Genomic DNA, 25,226 nt, shown 5'->3' on the forward strand with positions numbered 1-25,226 from the left:
GAACTCATTCTTTGATTGACCTTTGAGCTTTTTGTCATCACCTTTGTCATCATCTTTTGTTATCATCTTTGTTATCATCAAAACATCTTTGAATCACTCTTGATTCACCATGAAGCTTTGCTTCTACACAAAATTCTTGTGGATAGATTTCATCACATTACATATGATTAATCACAATTAATATTTCTAATGTGATTATAAATTTAGCATATAATTTTACTCAATTAAAGATGTTGTGGCTACTCTCTAATTTAATAAAATTATATTAATCACTTAACATTCAAAAATAATCTTTGCATAACATACTTAATAATGCAAACGTGCTCAATATTAAATCATAAATATTACATATATACCAATTCAAAATAACATTGTACGTATATCCATTCAACATGTAATAAACTTTAAAGGATCAAATCCAATGCATACCAGTATTTAACATAATATTGCATGTTCAGCATAACTTAGAGACACACAATTTTAAATAATTTGCCCATAAATGATTTATCCTTTAGAAGTCATAAATATACATGAACTGCATCTAATAAACAAATAAATCACAATAGCTTAGTGGCAAACCGCATCAACCACTGGATCAAGTATGCTTTGTTTAATATTCTCCAAAATAATATTTATTAACAATTTCATATCAGCAACAAAAAAAAACGTTTAACACCCGCGAATCCGATTTCGAAAACCCACACCATTATATGCATTTTAGACACCTAAAAACACATTTTAAATCACAGAAAAATTAGAAAACTCATATCATTTCTAATTTTGATGTTATTTCGAATTAAAGAGGCTTAAAACATAACACTCATATACTCAGAAAATAAACTCCGTAAAAACATAATAGGAACGACCCGACAAGCAAGACAGAGGTACAAAAAGGCTCGGATACCAAATGTAAATTAAAGCAGGCACTGATCTAAACATGCAAATTAATTTAAATGGCATATTCAGATCAAACAACGGAAACTAAATATTATGAGCGTACCTTCAGTCATTGCAAATCGAGCGCGAAACGACGTATACACGAACCTAAAAGCAATTTTGTTCTTCCAGACCCTTATTTTTTTCTGAATAGAGAAGTGAGTTTGGTGATACAAAACTGAGAGCACCCCATCCTATTTATAGAGTCTGTCCATCACAGAGCTCAACCAACTTGTTATCAGAACGTGAGATAGAAGTTATCAGTACATGAGATAAAAAATGTGTACGTAATTTGTTATTGAAAGTGGTTGCAAATATGTTGTAAAGATATGGGTTAAACGTGGATGAAAAATGGACCAGATTCAGAAATAACAAAATTCCCAAAATAATGTAATGGGAATAAAATAAAATAGAACATGGAATGTGACCCTGAACGTGGGCCATTCCAACATTTAATTCTTATGCATTGTTTGTGTAAATAGTTTTATAAATCAACATTTATCAGATATGATAATCTAAAGTGGTAAGGAACTTTTACGATGTGAGTACATTCTAATTAAATCCTACAAATTATTAAACAATACATGCTGAAAAAGAGAAATCAAACCTAAATGCATCCAAGGATGTACATTGCAGAGTACTTGTGACCATGTATAACCATGTCAGCTATCATGGCAATGGGAATTGTCAAGGACATGCCCAATGTAGCAACCAAAGGAGCTGTCCAAACTATTGAAAGTGCCCTGTCACAATATTCATGGTACTTGTTGACATGAAATAGAAAATATTGTGTAATAATTAACTGTTATCTTATGATTACACTATGTGACAGAAGTTTTATGTGATTTAGTTGTAAAGTATTGTACATAACTACATACCCTTAAGGCATGAATGAAATATAATGTAACAGTTCTTATATGTTAACTTAACACTTATATATGTCATTTGTTCATTAGCATAATCCAGTTATAATCTTGTGTGGAATACAGTCAAAAAAATAATTCCCTCAAGCTTTTTCAATAAGCAGATGCTGTTCAACTTACCATATGTAATCTGAAATCACGTTTGACCAAATGCTATTTGCAATAACAATCTCCCAAGTGGACATTGAACTTGGAAATTTGAAATGGGGTTCAATTCCCACAACATTTAATGGCCATGCTGCATGGAAAATTGCAAGAACATTAGTTGAGAAGTTTGACAAAGAAACGAGGCAGGAAATTATTCTTAACTAAATATACCAATTTGCAATAACCAAGTTATCAATATTGCAATTAATTAATAGGAAAAAATCAGTGTTGTAAATATGCATTACACTAATGTGTTTATGTATATAACAATTGAACGAAAGAGAAAAGGAAGAAGTAAAAGAAAAAGAATTAAACAAGATCAGGGTTACATTATTAATAAAATTCCTAATCCTTATTTTTCAAAATACTCTAAAAATAAATCCATACCTAGCCACCAAAAGCCAAGAAGACTGTAGAGACCAATACAGCCAAAAAGCTTTTGCATGTCTACCTTGTCTCCTGATCCAGCAGAATTCCACTGCAATTAATTGACCAATGATATTGAAGTCATAATTTGAATTCAACATATGTTACATTCAATATGACATTAGCAATTGAATATTCATGCCTGTGAATAAGCCATAACATACTGCTGAGAGTAGAGCAAAAATGTCCCCCATGATAGAATGCTTGAGTCCTTGGTAAGAAGAACAGTTCCAAGTTCAGAAATAGAAAGAATGATGGCTGGAGAATATAAAGGGGAACATATATAGTATGTCCATGTAGAATCACTAGCCAAAAAAAGTGAAAAATCTTTAATACCACTTAAATATAAATTAAAATTTATTTCCTATTATCTCTGCCAGCCAACAATTTCAATCTTTTAACCTATTAGCAAGAGGGACAATGATTGAGACTGTAATCAAACACACTTGAGGATGGGTAAGTAAAAAAAATAATTACATATGAATATATGAACACCAAGTCACAAGGCAACAACCTTACCTTTATACTCCTCTTTGATGAACCAACAGAAAGAAAAATAATATATTGCTGATCTTACAACTGCAGTATTGCACTATTAGTACACTATGATTAAACTATAAGCTAAAAATCCTCACAGAAACTGAAAATCTTTCTTCTTCTGGGAATTAGCTGTTTGTGAACTTTAATAAAGCGGACTCAATAATTGCAGGGATGAAGCATTAGAGGAAAGAGCTTTTGCACCTTAACAAGAAATTTTCAACTTACATGCTAATATTCTCATCTGCTGCCGAAGTTTTCCCAACAGTTGTCATGGAAACACCAGCCATGCTGATTAAAACAGCTGCTATTTTGGTTATATTTACTGAGTCCTGTCCAAGAATGGCTCCAAAGAAAAGGGCAAAGAGACCTGACATGGAACTCAGAACCGCTATACTTGCAACACTGGTATTTGCAAGTGCCATGTTTGAAAAATACTGCATGATAACAATCATTTAGAAGTCTGTTACTTCACAGACACAAATGCAGAACATAATGTGCAGAACATCTTGAAAACTCATGGTCATGCATGAATCCATTTTTTTTTATTCTGCTAAATTTTTGGTGGGGATAGAAGGGTAAGGCAGGAAAGTAAACACATGTTCAAAGAATTAACAAATGTCTCAATAAACATTATCTAGATTTCATATCAAAACATGTTTTTGCCATTTCCTGTACAAATCTTTGAGTTCACGTACTTAATCCAAGGTCATACTATTCTATAGGTCCATGTTTTCATGTGAGGATCAGAAATTAAACTGACTCTAAGGCATAAAAAACCAAAAACTAGCATGCCTAAGATCAATTTGAAATCATACCTAAAGATCTGGCATGCGCCAATTAGGTTTAATACCATAGTTCCAAAGTTCATAACATTCAATCAATAATTTTTGTAATGGTTTTTTACAACACTATATCATTCCTGCAACAAGCAATACATTCAATCTAGAGTTTCTGGTAAAGAATGAGATTTAAATGAGATCTTGTTACCTCTTGTGCAAACCATGTTGGAGTGAGGTACAAGCCACACTTGGCAATTTTCCATGAACTACTTTCATAACTTTGTGCAAGCAAGGGACATTTATCTTCCTCTTTCTTGACCAAAGGCATACCTTCTTCTCTTTCTCTAATTTCTTCATCAGTAATCAAACTACTTTTTAGATTGGTCTCTGGCCCTCGGAAAACCCCATCGATTTTAAAAGGGACGTCAAGTCCAGTGGAAGTGCTAACTAATGTGTAGTCCTCGTGAAAGTTTCTAAACAAAATTCTCAGTAAGCTACATATCCACTTTCTGAATACTGAAATGGGCAAATAGATCACCATCACAGATACTCCAAAGTAAGTGAGTGCAAACGGCTGTTTATACTCTACAAAAATCCTCGGCAGTAAAGTATCATAAGCTTAGTATAACCAGTCTTACTGTATAGTCAAACTATCAAACTATTCAGATGTTAATAATGAAGCAATAACAAGTTTTAAGGAATAGAAGAACAATTAGAAAGGCATAAAATCAGAAGCCACACTATTACTAGTCCATTTTATTCTATTATAGACTATAGCCAATATCACATTTGTTATATAACTTTTTCTTTTCTTTGTTGTTCAATTTTTTATGAATTCAATTAAAACGCATGAATAACTCCTAGGAGTCAATCCTTTCCCTGAAACATTTATGACATATTATGATAAATAGGAACATTTAATTTTTGGAAAGAAACGTGTAAAATTGATATTAACATAAACCAATACAACTGAAAACAGATATCATAGATTAAAAAAAACAATAAATTGGTTGAAATGGTTAAGCTATTCAAGGATTGATGCAAATAGTTGCAACATTTTCTCTGCAAAAGGGAGTATATATCCTCTAATTCATATTGCTTGCAACAAAAACATATTAGTGCTTCTTTCAAGAGGCAATTCAAAGGAAGAAAGAAGGACTTGGGGGAAGAGAATATTACCATATGAAATTCAAGGTAGTGGTGTCATTTTGGAAAACCTTAACATTAAGCATTATATAATCACAATGAAAAGTGAAAATTCTTCCACCTGCATTTATCTCACATTGAAGCCCTAACAAGCAAAATCCAACCTTGCTTTGCATGTCAATTTCACAATTATATCAATAAGATATGGCTGAAGGCACAGACATGCAGTTCAATATATTACTAAAGTTCAGATTTTGTTTTCCAACCCTTCTCTTACAAAATAACAACATCTTCAAAACACAGCCAATGACACATGCAAAGTAGAATAACATAAAGAAAACAGCAGGAAAATAAGGGGAGGTAAGAAAGAAAAAAAAAATAGAAACATAAAAAACATTAATACAAACCTGAGTTATTTCTGCAGAGCTAACCCATATTAGGACAAAGGCTCCAATCAGTCCCAACCAGCATTGTACCTCCAACCCATTACAGAACTTCTCAAGTCCCTTAGACTAGTATGTGTATTTATATAAGCTGAGACTCATATTAGGACAAAGGCTCCAATCAGTCCCAACCAGCATTGTACCTCCAACCCATTACAGAACTTCTCAAGTCCCTTAGACTAGTATGTGTATTTATATAAGCTGAGACTCACTCTACTTTTGCTATAAAATCGGCATAGTCTTCTCTATGGCATTGACAAGCTCTGCATTAATTGGAAATAAATATAAGATTTGCATGCAATTTTAGTATATAAGGCTTTGGATGTTAATTTACCATATAAAGTAACCTGGTTTTTGTTAACTTCAGCCTTGAAGAGGCAAATGGGTGGTGTGTTATACAAGAAATTATTGGATGGTGCTTAACACCATTTTTTTTTAAAAAAAAATTGTTAAAAGATAAAAATGGTTTTAAATGTCTGTTTATGATCTTGGTTAATCTTCACGTGAAACCTAACTTAATTTTATTAATTCTTTTTCATAAATTAAGAAATTAGACTACCTGTCATTTTTTTTTTCTAAGAACAAGGTATTCCTACAATTAAAAGTCATAAAACTAATTCCAAAAAATAGAGTATCAGTGAAGAGACAATTCCTCTCCCTACAAACATTACTCTATCCATATAACCAGAAATTAAACCCCTAATATATGCTTAAAGTATTCAAATTATATCAGGCATCAGACATCGTGGGTTAATTAATTAGACTACATGTCAAGCCAAAATCATGATCTTGGACCATACACTAATTTCTTGTGTTATAGGGTCACGTGAGAAAGTACAACTTCTTGGTCTCAGAAATCAAAAGCTAGATCAAATTCACGGGCTAAAGGGTTGAAATTTCTTGTCTTTGGCGTTATCTTAAGCCTCATAAAGTGACAGGTGCCGTTGCAATTTTGTGCAAATGTTAGTTCCAAGTTATCGTGGCAATCAAGAGGCTTAAACATGTGTACATGACTCGTGGGATGGGCCAAAGAACACTTAGAAGATTCCCGAAAGATTCACTTACACACATACCATTCTACAAATGCATATAACGCTAGCTAGCTACCGTTTGCATTTAAATTGATGGATGAGAAATTGTCATGTTTTCAATTGTTGATCTCAGCAATAGCTTTATATTTTGTCACGTACGCAAGAATGTAGCTCTCACTCTCACATATTGCCTCGTACATAGCAATAGCAATATTTTCTTTCCTTTTTAGTTCATACTAATACTAATAACGTACGTGATATGTATAAAGCACCGATATAGCACCCTTTATGTGTTGATGAAATTTTAATGTGCACTGATTCAGCGCAATGTTCTTTAATTAATGCAAAGGACTAATGTTGATTGTTGAACCTTTACGGGCAAACACCCAAAAACAAATGAACAAAGGAATGATTCCAGTATTCCACACAGGATGGTGCCAGACACTAAAGAGAGGCAAATGGGTGGTGTGCTATACTATTAAGGGGAATATTAATAAATTCATTTGATTACAAATGCAATCATTTATCCCCTTTAAAATAGCAATAATAAATTATAGGTTAAATTATAATTTTAGTTTCTTTATAATTTTGAATTCATGATTTTGGTTCTTTATTTTTATATTGAAATGTTTAATTTTTTTATTTTTTTTAAATTAATAATTTTGATTATTTCATAAATTGACTGTTCAAAGTCAATGTTTGACTTTAATATGACATATTGATTCTAATTATAAAAAGCATCTTGAAAGGATTGAATCCATGACCGTTTATACCTTGACAAGACAATAAACTATGTCACTTGCCTTGCTTGGTTAATTTAAAAATAATATTTTCTATATATCATCATGTTTGGAGTTATTAATTCTTTTTCAATTATAAAAATTTATAAATTAAAACAAAATTATTTAATATATATATTTTTTACTTTTATTTTATATCATTTTACATTTTTTGAATAGTTTACATGCTTTAATTTAAATTTTACCAATTTTTAATTTCTTTTCATAAACTAATATGTAAATTATTTACATAAACTAATTTATATAATTTCTACCAATTTTTAAATTGATTTTAATATATAAATTATTTTTACTAAAATTATATAAAACAATATAATTGCCTCAGTTAATATGAAATTAGTTTATGTAATTTACATAAATTTATTTTCATATGTAAATTATTTTTATTATAATTATATAAATTAATAAAATTTAATATTTTTTTTTTTAGAAAACTTGCATGTTAATATTTTTTAATTATAAAAATCATTTAATAAATAATTTTTCAAATTATACAAATCAAGGAAGTTACATAAATTAGTATGTAAATTATATATATATGTATATATATATTATTTTATGTAATTATACTAATTATGTAAATATATTTTAATAAATAAATTATACAATTTTTTATTCTAATTAAAAAAATATTAGTATTTAATTTTGTAGATTATTTAAATAGGGGACCAAAAGTGAGTTCTAGATTTATATTAATAAATTATGGAACTAATTTACATATTTATTTATGAAATTCAATTAAAAATTGGTAAAATAAAAATAAAAACGAGCAAACTATTCAAAATAAAAATATGGAAAATGATATAAAATAAAATAAAAAATAATTATATATTAAATAAGTTTTTTTTAATTCATAAAATTTTATAATTAAAAAAATAAATTAATAACTCTTGACGTAATAATACCTAGAAAATAATTTTTGTAAATTAATCAAGCAAAGCTAGTGGTATAATGGTTTATTACCTTGTCATTGTCTAACATGTTTTGGGTTTAATTCCTAGCATTGTTATTATGTCTACAATGAAGACTATAAAAAAGGAAATTAAATATTATCTAAAATGGAAAATAATATATAATTATATTTAAAACAGACTATAAAAAGAAATAAAATATTTTACAAAAATGGCAAAAAGTAAAGGACACTTAAATGAATTATATTAACATCTAAACCCCAATATTAAAATATTTTATATTATATTATATTATATATATATATATATATAATTCTAATCTTTTAAATTCTTTTTAATAGAAGGTAAGTAAATTTAGTTTCGCTATATTCTTTTTCTATTTATAACTTTAAATTTTTTACCATTTTATTTAAATTTTTCACAAATTGAATTGCTTTGATTACTCTAAATTTTAATTCCTTTCACTCAAAACTTATTTTCCAAAACATGAATTTCACTAAAAAGAAAAAATCTCAAAATTTTCCTCTTTAAAACCTAATATCACATCATATAACATTTATCAAATTTTATCAAATGTTTCTTTTTTTTTTTAACGTTTAAAATAATTTTATATCTTTAGTCATTGATAATTGTCATTTCTACCTACATTTTATAGTAATTTAAGAATAATTATGTGATGTTTTTTTTTTAATGGTTGAGGTTTGTTTGTGATCATTTTTAGTTAAGTTTGAATAGAAGCTTGGTTTCTTTAGGATCTTTAGTTTGTACCTTTTACACATGATCTTTGGGTTACTTGCTTATGTTTTGTAGGAACTTTGTTGAAGATAGGATCATGGAAATGAGGGTTCACAATTAGCTACGTTAGGAGAATTGTGAAAGTCTTGATGCTAAGAAAAAAAGAAGTGATTCATCCTAAAGATATTAGAAAGGATTACATGGAGTGTGACCCTAATTACCCCCATGATTAAAAGGTAAACAAATTGAATTTCAACAGTCAGAATAATAGTTCATGGGGGACATGAACCTGGTCACACCCATAACTACGACATGAGAGATTAATATTTCAATTTTTATTCTTTTGTTTATTGGACTTGATATCTAGCTCATATCTTTAAATAAGGATTTTTTGTTCTAGTCTAGGGTTCCACACTTTTGAGAGTTTAGAGAGATAAAGAAATTAGAGATGTTCTTGATGACTTTGGATGCATAGGGATTCGTTCTCCACCATTGTTTTTTCATCAAGTTCTTCTTCCTTCATGGCTACTAAATCTCCTCTTTCATTGGAGTTTAATGTAATTGGTCCTACTTTCATGTAATTCCTAAATTGTTTCTATTTAATAAAGCATTGTTATTGTTCTTCTTCCATTTTTAATGTTTGTTTTTTGCTTGATCAATCTATTTACATGATTCTATGATTCCAATTGTAATTGGAAAATTCCGTTGTATTGCGAATTGAAAAAGACAACTAATTTTCTTTATGCTTAAGATAGGGTAAAGAGAATTAGTCATCAATATAAACCTTTTTTTCTTAATGCAAATTATTTGGTTATGTTAATTCAAGTAGCATAATCAAGAGATTTATGTCTTCTCACTTAAAGAATTAAGGTTGGGATAAAATTGTGAGGTGATGATAACATAAACTTAATTGAACATGAATACATAGTGATTGCATGTTAAGAAGTTCAATGAAATTAAACCTTGACCCTTTTGTGGACTTTAAACATTCTTTTGCATTTTATTTCTCTCACCCAGTGCTAACTATCTTTCAAGTGTGTGCACGTCAAGTACCATTGGTACAAGGAGCAAAACAAAACCTGTAGATCTTTGTTTCATTCAAGAAATTGAGACGATTGCTCGACGACTTAGTGGTCTAACCAAATGAGCAAAACAAGTGCAACAATTGACACTAACGAGGGAATCTCCAACCCTACTTCAGAATATTCTTCTAGTACATATGAGGAAGTAGAAGAAGCATCACTTGTTAGGAGAACTCTTGCGGACCATGACACTGATAATGGTTCACGAGTATACTTCAACATTGCTAGACCAAGGAGCAACAACCACACAACAAAGGCTAAAGTTAGGCCTAATCACTTTCCTTGCCCAACATGCATTTCCTAGCTTAGCTAATGAAGACCCATACAACCATCTGGCCACATTTTATGATCAATGTGGTACAACAGGGGTGACCCAAACTGAAGAGGAGAATCTCTATATGATGGTTTTCCATTTTTCCGTCATAGGAGATAATGCCTTGAAGTGACTCAATACTCATCCATCTCAGAGCCTTATCACTTGGAGTGACATTGGAAACAAGTTTTTAGACTGTTTCTTCCAAGAGGAAAAAAGAAACCAGGCTAAGACAAATATATTGAGCTTCCATCAGAAAAGTGATGAACCATTGTGTGAAGCTTGTGAGAGGTACAAGACTTTCTGGATGAATTGCCCCAGTCATGATATTAACAAGGTCGATCAATTATACATCTTCCTTGGAGGTTTGAAGGGCAAACAAAGGTGATGTTTGATGCTGTAGCTAGTGGAGGAATAATTACAAATAAGACACTCGAAGAGGCAGCAGAGTTGATTGAGAACATAACAAATGTATAATTGACCAACCTCATCAATACCATGATTGGGGCAATTCATCAAGAGTATCTTGTACCTCTCAAGCTTCACACAATGGTTCATTTTTCTGACAAAAGCTCAATATATATTTGTCTTAGCTTGACTTCTTTTTGCCTCTGGGAAGAAATAGTCTAAAAACTTGCTTTCAATGTCACTCCAAGTGGTAAGACAGAGATAGACAAGTATTGAGCCACTTCAAGGCATCTCCTATGAGAGAAAAACCAAAAACCCTCTTATAGAGATTCTCCTCTTCAGTCTGGGTCACTCCTATTGTACCACATAGATCATAAAATGTGGCCAGATGGTTGAATGGGTCTTCATTAGCTAAGCTAGCAAATGCATGTTGGCCAAGGAGAGTGATTAGGTCTGACGTAGCCTCTGTTGTGCAGTTGTTGTTCCTTGGTCTAGCAATGTTGAAGTATACTTGCAGACCAGTAATAGTGACGCGGTCCGCAAGAGTTCTCCTAACAAATGATGCTTCTTCCATCTCTTCCTCCTATGTACAATAAGTTAATGACAAAGGTTTCAAACTGAACCCTTGCCTGTCCTGTAAAGAGATGCTGCATGCAAGTTTCTGTTCAGTATTTCATAGTAATGTTACTAAAATAAAGATGTTTCTCTAACATGAACACAAGTGATAATCAAGAAACATTCAAAACTATATCTATTTAAAATTTTCAAATGAGCATCTGAAAAATAATGATGGATGAAAATACAAGAATTTTTGCTAGTGATACATCATCGCTTCCTTGTACATTTTTCTCAGAAATAGTGTTGCAAAAAATACCCTCAGTCTGTGTCAGTTAAGCTGTACATGAATACTCTGGTAGGTAGCTTCTTTGCCTAACAAGCTCGTGAAGGTCATGAACAATCTTGAACACAGCATCTGGCCTTGCTAGCCTCAATGCATTTTGTGACATTTGTTGTAGCTCGTAAGCTTTTGGACCAAACCACTCGGCAACAATTTTTGCTATATCCTTGGGGGATTTTGAGAACTTCCCACATCCATTTTCAACTACATAGGGGACATTGCCAGCTTCCTGTAAAGAAAGGAACTGCTTTAAGTACACCATTTTTTTTAATTAAATGTAGGGGAAGGTTGAACTCTGATTCAAAGTAAGAAATGGATTCCACCAAAGTATAATAGAATGTTTGGTTTAGCGTTAGATGAAGAGGATTCATGTCAACCTAGAAGCAAAAGACTCTAGCTTCTATGTTTTTCTAAATTTTTTACATGGAAATCTCAACATACACATCCCAGATGTGTACACAAACACGCACTTACATAATTTCTACTACCCCTAAACTAGCTATCAAAAGAAGATTTGCTAACATACATACACTACTATTTTAGGAGTATTTTAGCATATTATAACTTCGATTTTCTTAAAATAGATTAATGTGTTACTATTTAAACTAGAAAATAAGTTGATGTATGTTAGCAAATTTCTATATTAAAAGTATGCATAGATAGAACAATTTAAACAAAACACTTTTGAGAAAGATTCCTTCCATCTCTTTATTTATGTCAACTTAGCTACTAGTTTCTAATAGGTAAAATAACGAACTATCAAATTTACTCCATGTACACAATTGAATCAGCAGGATTTTGCAAAAATCACACAAGGTTGAGAAATTATAGCCATGATCAAAATACCTGCCCAGCAATGTAATCATTCAGAATAATAGGGAGGCCTCGGATCTGGGCCTCTGCTATTGTCCCTGGGCCCGCCTACAAAAGGGAAAAACCCATCAACTGCTGTCATAATGAGGTAAAAAAAACTTAGTCAGGATTGTGGGATCAAACCTTCGTAATTATGCAATCACAAGCTCCCATGCATTCCTCCATTTTGGTAACAAATCCTTTGACCTAAATATGGGTAAAAATAAAACAATTCAGGGGCTACCATGGAGATACATACAATGCTGAATCACTAATTGCTATGCTCATCATCGAATTGAAGCATCGCTGTCCCCAAACAAAATACTTAATATGGAAGCTCAAAACCCGAAAATTCTACCTCATCTCATGAAAAGAAAAACTAATACTACCCCTACGTATAAGACCCTTTTAACCAATTCACAATAATTAAGAAATTTTATCCCTTGTTCTCAACCAATGTTTAATATGCAATATTGTTACCAGTTTGGCCCTGGTTCAATCAGGGTTGAACCAATGAACTGTAAACCATTATCTTCACTAGTTCAATGACCATTCTGGTTTTAAAAACATTGCATAAGAGAAATCTGATACTAAGACTAGATACCTAGTTCATCATGTAAGAGAACCTCCACACACTAGCAAAACTGCAAAAGTCAATCATCATGGACAGCTAACAAACTTAAAATTTAAGCATATGCAGGAAAAAAAACAGAGAGAAAGTGCAACACTGACAAACAATGCAATTAATATCCGATTCAAAAAACATTAACAAGGTTCTGGAAATTTTTTAAGGGTAACAATACCTGCACAGGAACCTTCCAATTAATAGAACTCAGTTTATTAGCAAGTTTCTTATTACGACCACAGATCACAAGGATCTGACCTACGGGAGCCCCAATATTCTCGTCATATAATGAATCTCCAAGTGCCCGAGCAGTAGCCTCAATGGGCCCCATACCTTCACCTCCCCCCATCAATAATACAGCAGGAAGATCCTCATCCATTCCTAATTCTCTCCTTAGTTCATCCTACAGCATAAATTCAAACAATCCACTGACATTTGTTTGGGAATAATATATATAGCACATCATGTTGTATTCCAATTCCAGAATTGTAAGTAAATTTGCGAATAAATTCAAGTAATGGCTATAAGAATATTACATACCTTTGGCTGGACAGGCTTAACAAAGGAAGGTCGGACAGGTAGACCAAAAATCTTTATTTGAGATTGCTGCAGTCCAGCTTTCAATGCCCTTTGCGCAACATCTGTTGTAGGACAATAGCATCTAGTTACAAGCTTATGAAACCTACAGAAAACAAGAAATAAGATGTCAAAATAAGACAATTGTATGATTTTCGAAAAGGAAATTAAAAAAAAAAAAAAAAAAACTAACCATGTTGGATGGCATGTGCTTAAATCTGTGATAACTGTAGTAAAAACAATCTTCTTTAAAAGACCCTTTGACCTTAAAATTCGAAGTGGAACGTGCTGCATCAGTGGATGCACACTGATTATTATATCTGGCTGATATTTCATTAGGCCTTTGGCAACCTCGCTGTAAAAAGAGAAAAGATATTTTAACTATGACATGTGATGTTACATTGTATTTGAGAAGAGATACGCATGCACAAGAAAGTATTTTCTGAACCATGGAATGCAGAAAAAGTCAATAAATTTTGTCTAATATTAACACAATGCACAACAAACATTGCTAGCTGCCATCAGAGGGCAATTGTTGCAGAATATTAACAATTTTACATTTTTAGATCATAAATATCAAATACGAATCACACTGAAATACTACCAAATTACCATGCTATCCTTTTTATTTTAAGAAATAAAGTAATATAAAATTATGCTTTAACTCATTTTTCTATATATAGAAACAGAAATACATTTGCCAAATATAAGCAAAAAAAATATTCCCACAACTAGAAACCCAGTCCATAAAAATAATGAAACTATTCTGATATAACTTATATCTTTAATGATCAAAAGAAAACTTCCAACTAGAAAGACAGGGAGAATGCTATAGCAGTATATGCCTGGAGCATAGACTATCACTATTTGTCAAAAAATAAGAGCAGGCAACCAGATCCTCACCGAGCTATGAAAGTTCCAGTTGCAGCAAAATTAGACTGATGCACTACACGTGGGGCAGTTCCATAGTAGGTCATCTTCCACAACGGCCCATGTTTCACCAGAAAACTATAGCTCCTGGGAAGTTGGTTGAATGGCCAAGGCGTGTGATCAGCCCACAAATCAGTAACGAAAACCTGTACCATGAACTCCAAACTGATAACACAACCCAACAAAAAGAAACACACACAACCACACACCCATTCATTTGATTCCCTATAACTTCTGATCACCTTAAACAAGCAAATATCCAATCCAGTCTTAAAATTATCATCATTAACTTTAAATTAGGGGGTGCTTGGAAGAGCTTGAAGACAACTTATTTGAGATTATGAAAATGACATGACTCAAACTCTATTATTTTGTTCGAGACCACAGGTATCTTCCACAGGAGGAAGTCCTACTTGAGCCAGGTAGAATCACTATAAATGGAAAAATTCTTCTTCCGAGTATTTGACACAGTTGCGTATCCAGAGCTCGAATTAAGAACACTCGTTAAGCTAAAGAACAACCCGTATCAGTTGATTCACATGGTTGGTAATCATATAAGCTCTTTTTATAACTTCCCGTAACAACCTTAGAAAAAGTAAATATCCAACCCATTCCTAAAATTATCATCATTAACTTACAATTTAGGGGGTATTTGGAAGAGCTTCTAGAACCCTTATCCGAGCTTATAAAAATGACATATAACTCATGAACTCTTGTTTTTTTGATCGAAATCACATGTATCCTCTGTGGGAGCAATCTTACTCGAGTCAGGTAGAATCATTGTAAGCAATCAAACTCTCTTTTCAAGTATTTAAATGAATTATATATCGTGACTCAAATTCGCGACTACTAGTCAAGTAAATCAATTGATTCATGAGAGCTCAGTGATACTCATATAAGCTCTGGTTAACTTATTTCAAGAATTTTTTTTAGTAAAATTAATCATCACTAATTTCCCCTACTTTTTTAATATATGTAAAAAAAATCTTCTATTATTCCCCTTACACAAAAAAGGGTTAAAAAAAAGAAGCAAAGCAAACCTGATAATCATCTCCAAATTCTTGATAGAAAGCAGCTTTGATAGCTTCAGCGGAAGCTCGATGCCCCCCACCAGTGTCACTCATCAAAATCAAAACTTTTTTAGGTTTCTCACCCTCCACACCATTCCCTCTAAACCCTTCATTCTCCACACCGCCACACTCATCCACTCTAACCCCATTCCCCTCGCCGTTCCCGTTACCATCAGCACCGTCACCACCGTCACCGACGCGAAGCGAGGCGAACCCAATCGGGATCTTCTCGCAATGAAACCTAACGGCTCTGTTGAAGTCGTTGAGAATGTTCCCGAACCTAACACTCGCTCCCCCAACCTTCCCCCCCAGAGAAACGCCGCGTTTCGCTGCTGCTGCTCCGGTTCTTGTGTTGCCGTTGAAGTGCAAGAAATTGGAGAGAAGGGTTTTGTTGTTGTCGGAACGGAAGGAATCGAAAGCGAAGCGGTTGACGTGGGACGCCAAATCGAGGAGCACGCTCGATTCTTGACTAACGCCGTTATTCATTGTTGTCGTTGTCTTTCTATCTCTCTTTGTTGTTGTTGTTAATTTGTTACTTACTAATGTTGTTGGTGTTGGAATTGGAAGAAGAACAACGTTAGTTCAGGGAACTTAAGGTGGGAGTGTTGTTGATGTATGGTGTGTGTAGGTTGGGTCATGTGGATTGGGTTTTGGGGCAACCGGGAAGGTGGTTTGTCACGTGACATGTGCCAATAGGGGACTGCCACGTCACGTGCGATGATCACAATGCAACCCCAACCTGTGCGGCAAGGCAAGGCAAGGCAAGGCAGGGTTTGAGGGTTGAAAACCCAACCCTGAGATGATGGTTAGCGCGGTACGAGGTTTCATGGAATTTTGTACGACCACCATTTATAGAGGCGCGCGTTTGTGGTCGGTTTGGTTGACTAATGGAGGTAATAACCACTTCCTTTACATATGAAATTGTTATGAGGCGCGTTTAAATACAAATAAAAGTAAAAATAATGGTCTTATTCTTTAACAAAAATACTTTTGCCTCAAGATTAATTTTCACCTAATTTTCAAACACACTCTAATGTGAGAGCAAGAAATTGAAGTTGTTCCATACTAACTTGTTATGAAGCATGTTTCTGGTGTGTGTTTAATTTGTAGTTGAAAAGGTGTTGGTGCATATTTCAATGCAAATTCAACTTATAAAAACAAAATTAATGTAGAAGTGAAGGTCTTAAGGTAAAATTATTTTTATCTCAAACATAATTTTGTAACTGAAAATCAAGCATTTTCTTATTTCTTATAGTGTACAAAAATTTTACACTATCATTATATAATTTTTTTTCTTATACAAAGAAAGCTGTTTTATCCGTAAAAAAAGTATCAATATGATAGATGACAAAAAGGAAAAAAATTAGTAATTATTTTTATCTTGTGCACACTAATATATATATATATATATATATATATATATATATATATATATATTTAATAAAATTTTAAGTTTAAGTCTTGTAAATAAAAGAAATTATTAAAAAAAATTAAAAGTGGTCAATTAATTTTTTTAAAAGAGATTATTTTTAAATGATAAGATTGATACATATTCCATACTTATATATAACTTGGTTATCCAAAACTAAAATATAGATATGATATATTCTTTTCACTTTTCTCACATTGAGAGCATGTCTAGTTTCACATTTTTAGTTACCATTTTAACGCACATATCAAGTAGAAGTTAATACCCATAGCTTTTTCATTTTTACATACATGGCGTGGTGAGAGAATGTTGGATTTGTGTCAGTTTGAACCTATCTTCTTTTTTATTTTTTAGGTTGGAGAATTTTAACTTTTAAGTAAACATTTGTATTAAATGTACACTCTAGGATGGACACAGTAGTGGGAGATTAAAGTAAATTCATGAGAACTAATATTCGATTCTCAGCGTCGTCATTATATACCAATAAAATATGTATTGAATCACGTCATTTTTATTTTAATGCGGAAGTTTATGTGTGTTAGAGTTAAAAATAATAAAATATAGTGCTATTATTTGCTTCTCAAGAATGTGGATCACATATGACGTGATTCTATTCCGAACACACGTTATACTATTAGCTTCTTATTTTCAAGTTGGTTATCACATTTTTATTTATCAAATGTACTAAACACAAATTAAGTGAAATATTCATCACAAAGTCGACAACTAATCTTCCACAAAAAATATTATTGATCATTTTGAGTAACATTTTCTCTTTTAATCATTTTTTATATCAACTTACAAGACTCAATCCAAAATCTTATTTAAGAGATTTGTGTCTAATTTTATTTGGATCAAGGAATTTGTTTTGGTGTAATATACTTAATTTTATTGTAAATTGTAAAATATAAAATTTAAATTTTATTTATACTAACATTATGCCACTATCTTAATTAAACAAAATAATAAATTATGAGATGGTAAAAAAATTTTAAAATCAATCCCAAGATATGTAAATAGTAAAATTGGATCCCGAAAATATATATAGTGACAAATTGATTTATGAAAGATGAAAAATATTAAATTAGATCTTAAATATATAAAAAATGCGATAAATTAGTTCAACTGTTAAATTTGTGAGACCATTTTATCATATTAAATTTTAATATTTAAAGATTAATTTGACAATAAGTTGTATTTTTTTAAGACCAATTTAACATTAAAAATTTAGAAATCAATTTATCATTAAATTATTTGTAAGATTAATTTATTATACTTTTTGTACATTCAAAAATTAAATTTAAATTTTTTATTTTTCAGAAATTAATTTATGAACGTCTTACACATTCATAACCAAATTTGACTAATTATTCTAATTTAAAAGACTTTGTGATCCATTTTAAACAATAAAGTAAGGAATCTCTAAGTATTATATAATTTACATTTGTGTTGATGATGTAAAAACTTTAACACAACCAGCATATTTCAGTTAAATTGTAAAAAAAAACATCCCTGTTAATTTTTTTTTATTTTTGTAATTCTAATATACATGATATTAGTTTGTCGTTGACTTGGTACGCGCAGCTGGGGTAGACTTTACCAAATTACAAACTAAAAAAGTTAAAAAAAAAAAAATCTAAACTACACAGCCACAACCTTATAAGCACAGCTTCAACATTTGTTAAATGCAGTTAAAAGAAGAAAGAAAAAAGTTGAAAAGCTTCTTTATGATATAAAAGTCTATTTATTACTTTGTCAAATAAGGTCCGCAAAGTGTGACCATGGTCACCATACTAAATAATAACGGGAAAAAAAGAAGAAGAAAGCTCACTAGGAAAAAAGGGATGAGTAGCCAACACATGAATTGTTAATTACTATAGGATTTGAATATTAGTATATGTTATTATTCTTCACAACACCATGGGTGGTCATCTTTTGAATTTTCCGTCCAACCTAATAACACGTGTTTCTATTGCTCTTTCAATAGACTATACATGAAGTTTTGCCTGCCATTGCCATGTGTTTCGTATGCACTGTGCATAATGCGAGGGAATACCCGTTACTCATTGACTCATGATCCAATTGCCGGCCAATAGAACCTTTGGCATTGGAAGTTGAAACGTTCCATCATACTAAAATGTGAACCTTTGTGAGTTCACACCTTGCCACTCACCACCGAAAAATGTGAATAGCATGCACTTAGTATCAGGGATATATTCTCTGGTCATTGGCTTCTTAACTTGTAGCACTACTAGCACCCTATAGTCTATTGCGTGTGATTGTAACTTTCCATTTCCGTCCAATTTGTTTATAAACACTTGCTAAGATATATTAGTACAAGTATATGAGGTTAAATTTTTTAATTATTATAAGAAATGAAAATATTTAATTAACTATTCAAATTGTGGAATAATTTAACCCAAAGGGTTGACCTGCACTCATGTGTATAGAAATGATTTATTTAGTAAAAAAACTCGTATTCGATTCTCACTTGTGTAAAATTTCATTGGACTAGCGACTTCGTACAATTGAGTTAGCCTCATAACACACATTCTTACATGGTATTAGAACTCCAAAATCCAAAGCCTATGTAAAATCGTGACCTGCATTGCCACATTTTTTTTCCTTTCGTTGTGCGCCTATATTGCCAATAGCCCAAAATACCCACATTTTTTAGTTGCAACGTTAACATATTCAACCCAACCTTCATCTTAGTGGCAGAAACTACCTTAAATGGTCTCATGTCCAAACCTTTCTAAAAGGGGACAAATTGAATCATCTTATTGGAAAAGATGTCCCAAAACCCACAAAGAAGAACTTTGGTGCATGGGATGAAGTAGATGCACTTGTAATGTCGTGGTTGTGGAATTCCGTGGAGTAAGAAGTGAATGATGGTTTCATGTTCATGAAGACTGCCAAGGATGTGTGGGAGAGTTGTAAGCAAAATTATTTCAAGGTTGGTGATGTTGGTCAAATTTATATAATTAAGATAAAGATTACAACTACCAAACAAGAAGATCGATTCGTTGGTGAGTATGTCCAAAATCTACATAATCTATGGTTGGAGTTAGACCGTTATGAAAAGTTTGAAGCAAAGTGCACAAAAGATGCTAACTTACTCAAAAGTTATAAGGAGAAGGACATAACCTATAAGTTATTGATAGGACAAAACAATGAGTTCAATCCTGTAAGGATTCAAGTGCTAGGAAAAGAGTTACCCTCACTCAATGAAACCATGACTACCTTTCGGGTAAAAGAAGCATACAGATGAGTAATGATGGAATCTCAATCCCCTGAAAGTTCTTCTTTAGTTGCACAAGGCAAGGGAAAGAAGATTGATCAAGTACAAACCAATCAACATGGAGGTATAGCTCACAGGATGGAGATTGACAAAGGGGATAACAAGGATTCTCTGTAATGTATCTTTTGTAAGAAGGTAAGAAACATCTAAGATAGATGCTAGATGTTTCATAGTAAGTGTTGATGGATTGACAAGTGCACCAATTCGTCTCAAGTAGTAAAGTTAAAACGAAGTCTGAGTGTCAAATTCACAGGGACTTTGTTTGTACTTAAGTAGATGAATATTTTATTAATAAAAGAAGTTAAAGAAAATTGACTTGAAAAAGGTTATGAGAAAAACATTAATTTAAATTTGCATAAAATTAAATCAAACAAGAGAAGAAATTAAACAAGAATTTAAAATAATTAATTAAAGACAGAAAAATTAGAGAATCCAATAATATTGTAGAAGTAAATTTAGAAGATGAGAATGTTGAGAACTTAACCTACTAGAACTGCTCTTTGATATAATGTTAATGATTTTTCTTTATTTATAATTATTCTAATTTACACCTACATCTACTAGTATACTCTAACTTTGGTTCCCCGCAAAAAAGATGCTAATTTATCTATTGTCTCACCCAAATCCCTTTGCAGAGCTAAAATAGTAAATTGCATTAAGAATAGAGATATATAACATGCTAAACAAATATCAACCTATCCCTAGTGGTGACTTTATTTAGATACATTTTCTGAGTTCTGTTAGAAAATAATGTCTCCCAACACTACTCGTAAAACTTATCATGCAAATGGGTGATCAAACCACAAGCAATGATATTAAGCACAAGAAAAGATAATGCAAATGTAATATTCATAAATAGATAGAAAGAGAAATTACATCAAGAGTAGTTGGCTGTCAAGTTCCCAACAAAGGGGATTTATCCTCCCATAGTCATAGAAGGCTTTACAATTATAAAAAAGGAATATTTAGTGAAGGGGAATAAGATAAGAAAAGGGGATGAAAGGAATGAATGACTCCTAATGATTACTTCTCCTTCTTCTAGCCTTTTCCTTCTATAAGGAATTGTATTCTCTTAGAATTTTTGTGTGTTTTTCCTTCTTCTCTCTCCTTCTTTTATAAGTATAGATTAGTTTAGTTTTCACGTAACCTTTGGGCTTCTCGTGCTAAGCTCGCCTTTACTTTCCTTAATTAATCTATTTTTCTTAATTAGTCTACTTTCCTGAATTAGCCTACTTTCCTGAATTATCCTATTTTTTTGGGCTTTATTATACTCACTAAACATCATAAATTTATCACTTTTAATATTCTTTACACAAAAACTTAAATGATGTTAATTTAACAATTATTTGCTCAAAAAGGAAGAAAATAGGAGAGAGAAATTATAAATTTCTATATAATTTAACCCCAAAATATACTCATAATTAGCCGTTATCAGTAAACCTACAAATCAGAACCGGAATTGGACCACCAAAGGCACTCAACAAGGACTAGCATAGGCCTACTTGGCTCAGTCTGATCATAAGGCAATCGTTCCAAACCCTCTACCAATTTCAATACATAAGTTGTTAAAATTTTGAAGGAATTGCTATACAATTTAGTTAAATCCCCAAACACTAGCTCTTCCTTAGCATTCTTAGGTAAATCCCAAACCTAAGCTCTCGGTGTTCTACAAGCTACAACATAAGGGACATAGGTTGTTGATTCTAGAGCTATTTTGTCTCATATAAACCATGTCCAGTAGTTGAAAAATTGCAACTGCAAATGGGTTGTTTATTACAATTGTTGGAAAAGGAGATATTCTCCTAAGTCAAAATTTAATTTTGAGAGATGTCTTTCAAGTGCCTAAATTATCTACCAAACTTCTTTCTATTCATAAACTTATAATAGATTTGCAATGTTTAGTGACATTTTCTTCTACACTTTGCAAATTTCAGGATCAGGGAATGAGGAAGATTATTAGACCTGCTAGGATGAAAATGGGCTTTACCTTCTTGAGGAGGCTTACATGATATGTAGCACTAAGGATAAACTCCAATTGTCTTTAGTGTCATAGTCATTGCCTGCTCAAAATAAAGAAATCTGGTTGTAACACTTTTGATAAGGTCACCTTTCTTTTAGTACCTAAAAAATATATTTCCTAGTTTATTTAAAGGACTAGACATAGGAATGTTTCATTGTGACAATTGTGAATTTGCAAAACACAAACATGTTAGCTTTCCTAACAGTAATAAAAGAATGTTTTTTCCTTTTTCCCTAGTACATAGTGATGTTTGGTGTCCATCCAACATTCCAAATATATCTAGGGCTCATTAGTTTGTCATTTTTATTGATGATTGTACTTGGGTATCATGGGTGTATCTTCTAAAACAAAAAAGTGAAGTTAGTAAGATATTCAATTTTTTTTTCAAATGATAAGAAACCAGTTTGGTTTGTTAAACGATTTCATTCTGATAATGCCAAGGATTATTTTAACCAAACATTATCCTCATTCTTCATTAAGCATGGAATTATTCATGAATCATCATGTGTACACACCTCACAACAAAATGAGGGTGGATGAACGAAAATTTGGTCATTTTTTAGCTATTACCAAGGCATCCTTGTCCCACACTAATGTTCCAAAACAATGTTGGGGGGAGGTTGTTCTTACTGCTACCTACTTAATCAATTGTTTACCTATTCAAACACTTCAAAACAACAACCTTATTCAATTGTTCTCCAAGTTCTACCCTTACTCAAAATAGCCTTGATCCTAGGATCTTTGGGTGTATGTCTTTTATCCATGTTCACTCTCATTATCAAGGAAAACTTGATCCTCGAGTTGTTAAATGCATATATATCAGTTACTCTCCCTACTAAAAATGGATACAAGTGTTATCATCCTACCATAAAAAAATGTTTGTGTCTATTGATGTCACTTTTGTTGAAACTGAATGTTTCTTCTCTCAGCCTTATCTTTAGGGGGAGAACTCATGCATGGAAGATAAGGATGATTTGTTCAAGGATCTTTCTTTCACCCCCTCAAAGGATTCCAATGTACTTGAGTCAAGTCTTATACTCACTTCCTCTTATTCAAGTCCAAAGACAACTAAAACACAGACTTCAAGTGCTACTTGTCCACTACAAATTTACTCATGAAGGACAAAACCTATTATCCAACCTATGCAAGTTCCAAATTTTGAACTAATACCTGAAATTGATGGAACTGTTTTGAGAGAAAAGATTATACTCCATGATATTGAAATTGATGAGACTGTTTTTGAGGAGCAAAATATGCCCATTAATGTTGGGGATCTTCCGATTACAATAAGGAAGGGTACTAGAACATGTACACAAAGGATAGGGTACCCATTGTCTCACTTTATATCCTATGATAACCCAAAACTGTTAATGAAACACTGAATAACAAAAAGTGGAGAGAAGCTATGAAAGTTGAAATGGATGCACTAGAGAAAAATGGAACTTGGGAGTTGGTGGAACTTCCTAAAGAAAAGACACTTGTTGGTTGTAAATGGGTATTCACGTCAAATATAAGGCAAATGGGACACTCGAAAGGTATAAGGCAAGGTAAGTAGCTAAAGGGTATTCACAAACATATGGGATTGACTATTATTAGACTTTTTCTCTTGTTGCAAAAATGAGTATTTTTAGAATATTGTTATCTTTGGTAGCTAACTATGGATAGAATTTGCAACAATTTGATGTCAAGAATGCCTTCCTGCATGAAAACCTTGAAGAAGAAATTTATATGGAGGTTCCACTTGGGTTTAGCTTTAAGAAAGACACACTTTATTCATTAAGCATTCAACTTTAGAAGGAGTTATTGCATTAATTGTCTATGTTAATGACATAGTAGTAACAAGAAATGATAAAACAAAAATAGATACCCAAAAAGGTGTTTGTTAAAAGAGTTTGAGATTAAAGAGCAAGATAGATTAAAATACTTTCTTGGTGTTGAGGTGGCACATTCTCGTCACGGTATCTTCATCTCTCAACAAAGATATATGTTGGATTTATTATTTGAAACCGGTAGAGACTCCTATTAAGTAGAATCACAAACTTAGTGAATATGTTAAGGATGCAATTGTGGACAAAGAATCTTATCAAAAGCTGATTGGAAAATTGATTTATTTGTCCCATACTGCGGTACTTGAAAGGAACTCTTGGAAAAGGAGTTTTATTTACAAGAAAGGGAGGAAATGACTTTGGAGGCCTATACATATGCTAACTATGCAGGATCCATTAATGATAGAAAACCTATGATCATGACTTTCCCTAACAAAGAAGACCTTCTTGAAATTTGGAGGATTGAAGGAAATCCTATAATTCTTGTTGAACACCGGTTCAACATCAACATGCTAGAAGCAATGAGGGTTCCGTTCAGGGACAACCTACATCTGTGCAATATCATCAACTTCTTTACCAAAGATGAAGTTGTTGTTGCAGAGATGGTTAGGGAATTCTGGAGAAATGTGTTTGAAAAAGACCGCATTACCAGAATAATGCTTGGTATTCAGGTAACAATTGATGTTAGTCATGTTACCTCTATTGCTTAAGCGACTTGGTGTTTCAACCATGGAAAATGTGTGAAAATTAGATGGGAAAAGGACATTGACCCCAAACTTATCAAGGCCTTTCTCTACAAGCCTAGTGCTTCAGAAAAATTGGAGTTGACCAAGTTTTTTGACTAGGCACGAATCTACCAATAACTGTTTAACAAGGCTATTCTACATAAGGCTGGTTCGAAGGGAAACATCTTTTCTAAACACAAATTCGCTCTTTATCACATTATGATTGGGAAACTTTTCAATCTTATATTTTTGGTACTTCAGTATATGATTTCTTGCATGAAAAATCATAAGGAATTTTTTTTTCTACTTTGTTTGTAACATCCCATTTTTTTCGTAAATAAATTTAAAAAGATT

At 32.1% G+C, this 25,226-nt stretch overlaps 3 protein-coding genes across 6 annotated transcripts; all 3 read right to left on the reverse strand.

Annotated features, from left to right (window-relative positions):
• Positions 1 to 1,000: 1,000 nt before the first annotated feature.
• LOC114384559 (uncharacterized transporter C405.03c-like) lies at positions 1,001 to 5,635 on the reverse strand. Of its 3 annotated transcripts, none has more exons than XM_028344259.1 (7): positions 5,305 to 5,635; positions 3,960 to 4,224; positions 3,198 to 3,406; positions 2,575 to 2,643; positions 2,394 to 2,484; positions 1,980 to 2,097; positions 1,001 to 1,679 (listed from the first exon to the last, which is right to left on the reverse strand). In XM_028344259.1, the coding sequence occupies exons 4-7, from the start codon at positions 2,587 to 2,589 to the stop codon at positions 1,544 to 1,546; spliced, it is 360 nt and encodes a 119-aa protein (XP_028200060.1). In that variant the 5' UTR covers positions 2,590 to 2,643; positions 3,198 to 3,406; positions 3,960 to 4,224; positions 5,305 to 5,635; the 3' UTR covers positions 1,001 to 1,543. The 3 variants fall into 3 exon arrangements, with proteins under 3 accessions (XP_028200060.1, XP_028200059.1, XP_028200058.1); XM_028344258.1 differs by having other exon boundaries at positions 3,960 to 4,267; XM_028344257.1 differs by having other exon boundaries at positions 3,960 to 4,336.
• LOC114383799 lies at positions 3,194 to 4,292 on the reverse strand. Its single transcript, XM_028343534.1, has 2 exons — positions 3,960 to 4,292; positions 3,194 to 3,406 (listed from the first exon to the last, which is right to left on the reverse strand). The coding sequence occupies exons 1-2, from the start codon at positions 4,290 to 4,292 to the stop codon at positions 3,194 to 3,196; spliced, it is 546 nt and encodes a 181-aa protein (XP_028199335.1).
• A 5,633-nt stretch (positions 5,636 to 11,268) lies between the features above and the next one.
• On the reverse strand, positions 11,269 to 16,412 carry LOC114385082 (probable monogalactosyldiacylglycerol synthase, chloroplastic). Of its 2 annotated transcripts, XM_028345051.1 has the most exons (8): positions 15,542 to 16,411; positions 14,475 to 14,647; positions 13,765 to 13,926; positions 13,536 to 13,677; positions 13,174 to 13,398; positions 12,515 to 12,577; positions 12,365 to 12,439; positions 11,269 to 11,747 (listed from the first exon to the last, which is right to left on the reverse strand). In XM_028345051.1, the coding sequence occupies exons 1-8, from the start codon at positions 16,055 to 16,057 to the stop codon at positions 11,511 to 11,513; spliced, it is 1,593 nt and encodes a 530-aa protein (XP_028200852.1). In that variant the 5' UTR covers positions 16,058 to 16,411; the 3' UTR covers positions 11,269 to 11,510. The 2 variants fall into 2 exon arrangements, with proteins under 2 accessions (XP_028200852.1, XP_028200851.1); XM_028345050.1 differs by having other exon boundaries at positions 13,536 to 13,926; positions 15,542 to 16,412.
• Between the last annotated feature and the right edge of the window lie 8,814 nt (positions 16,413 to 25,226).

This window comes from Glycine soja, chromosome 14, assembly GCF_004193775.1.
Source record: "Glycine soja cultivar W05 chromosome 14, ASM419377v2, whole genome shotgun sequence".
NCBI classification, from domain to species: domain Eukaryota; kingdom Viridiplantae; phylum Streptophyta; class Magnoliopsida; order Fabales; family Fabaceae; genus Glycine; species Glycine soja.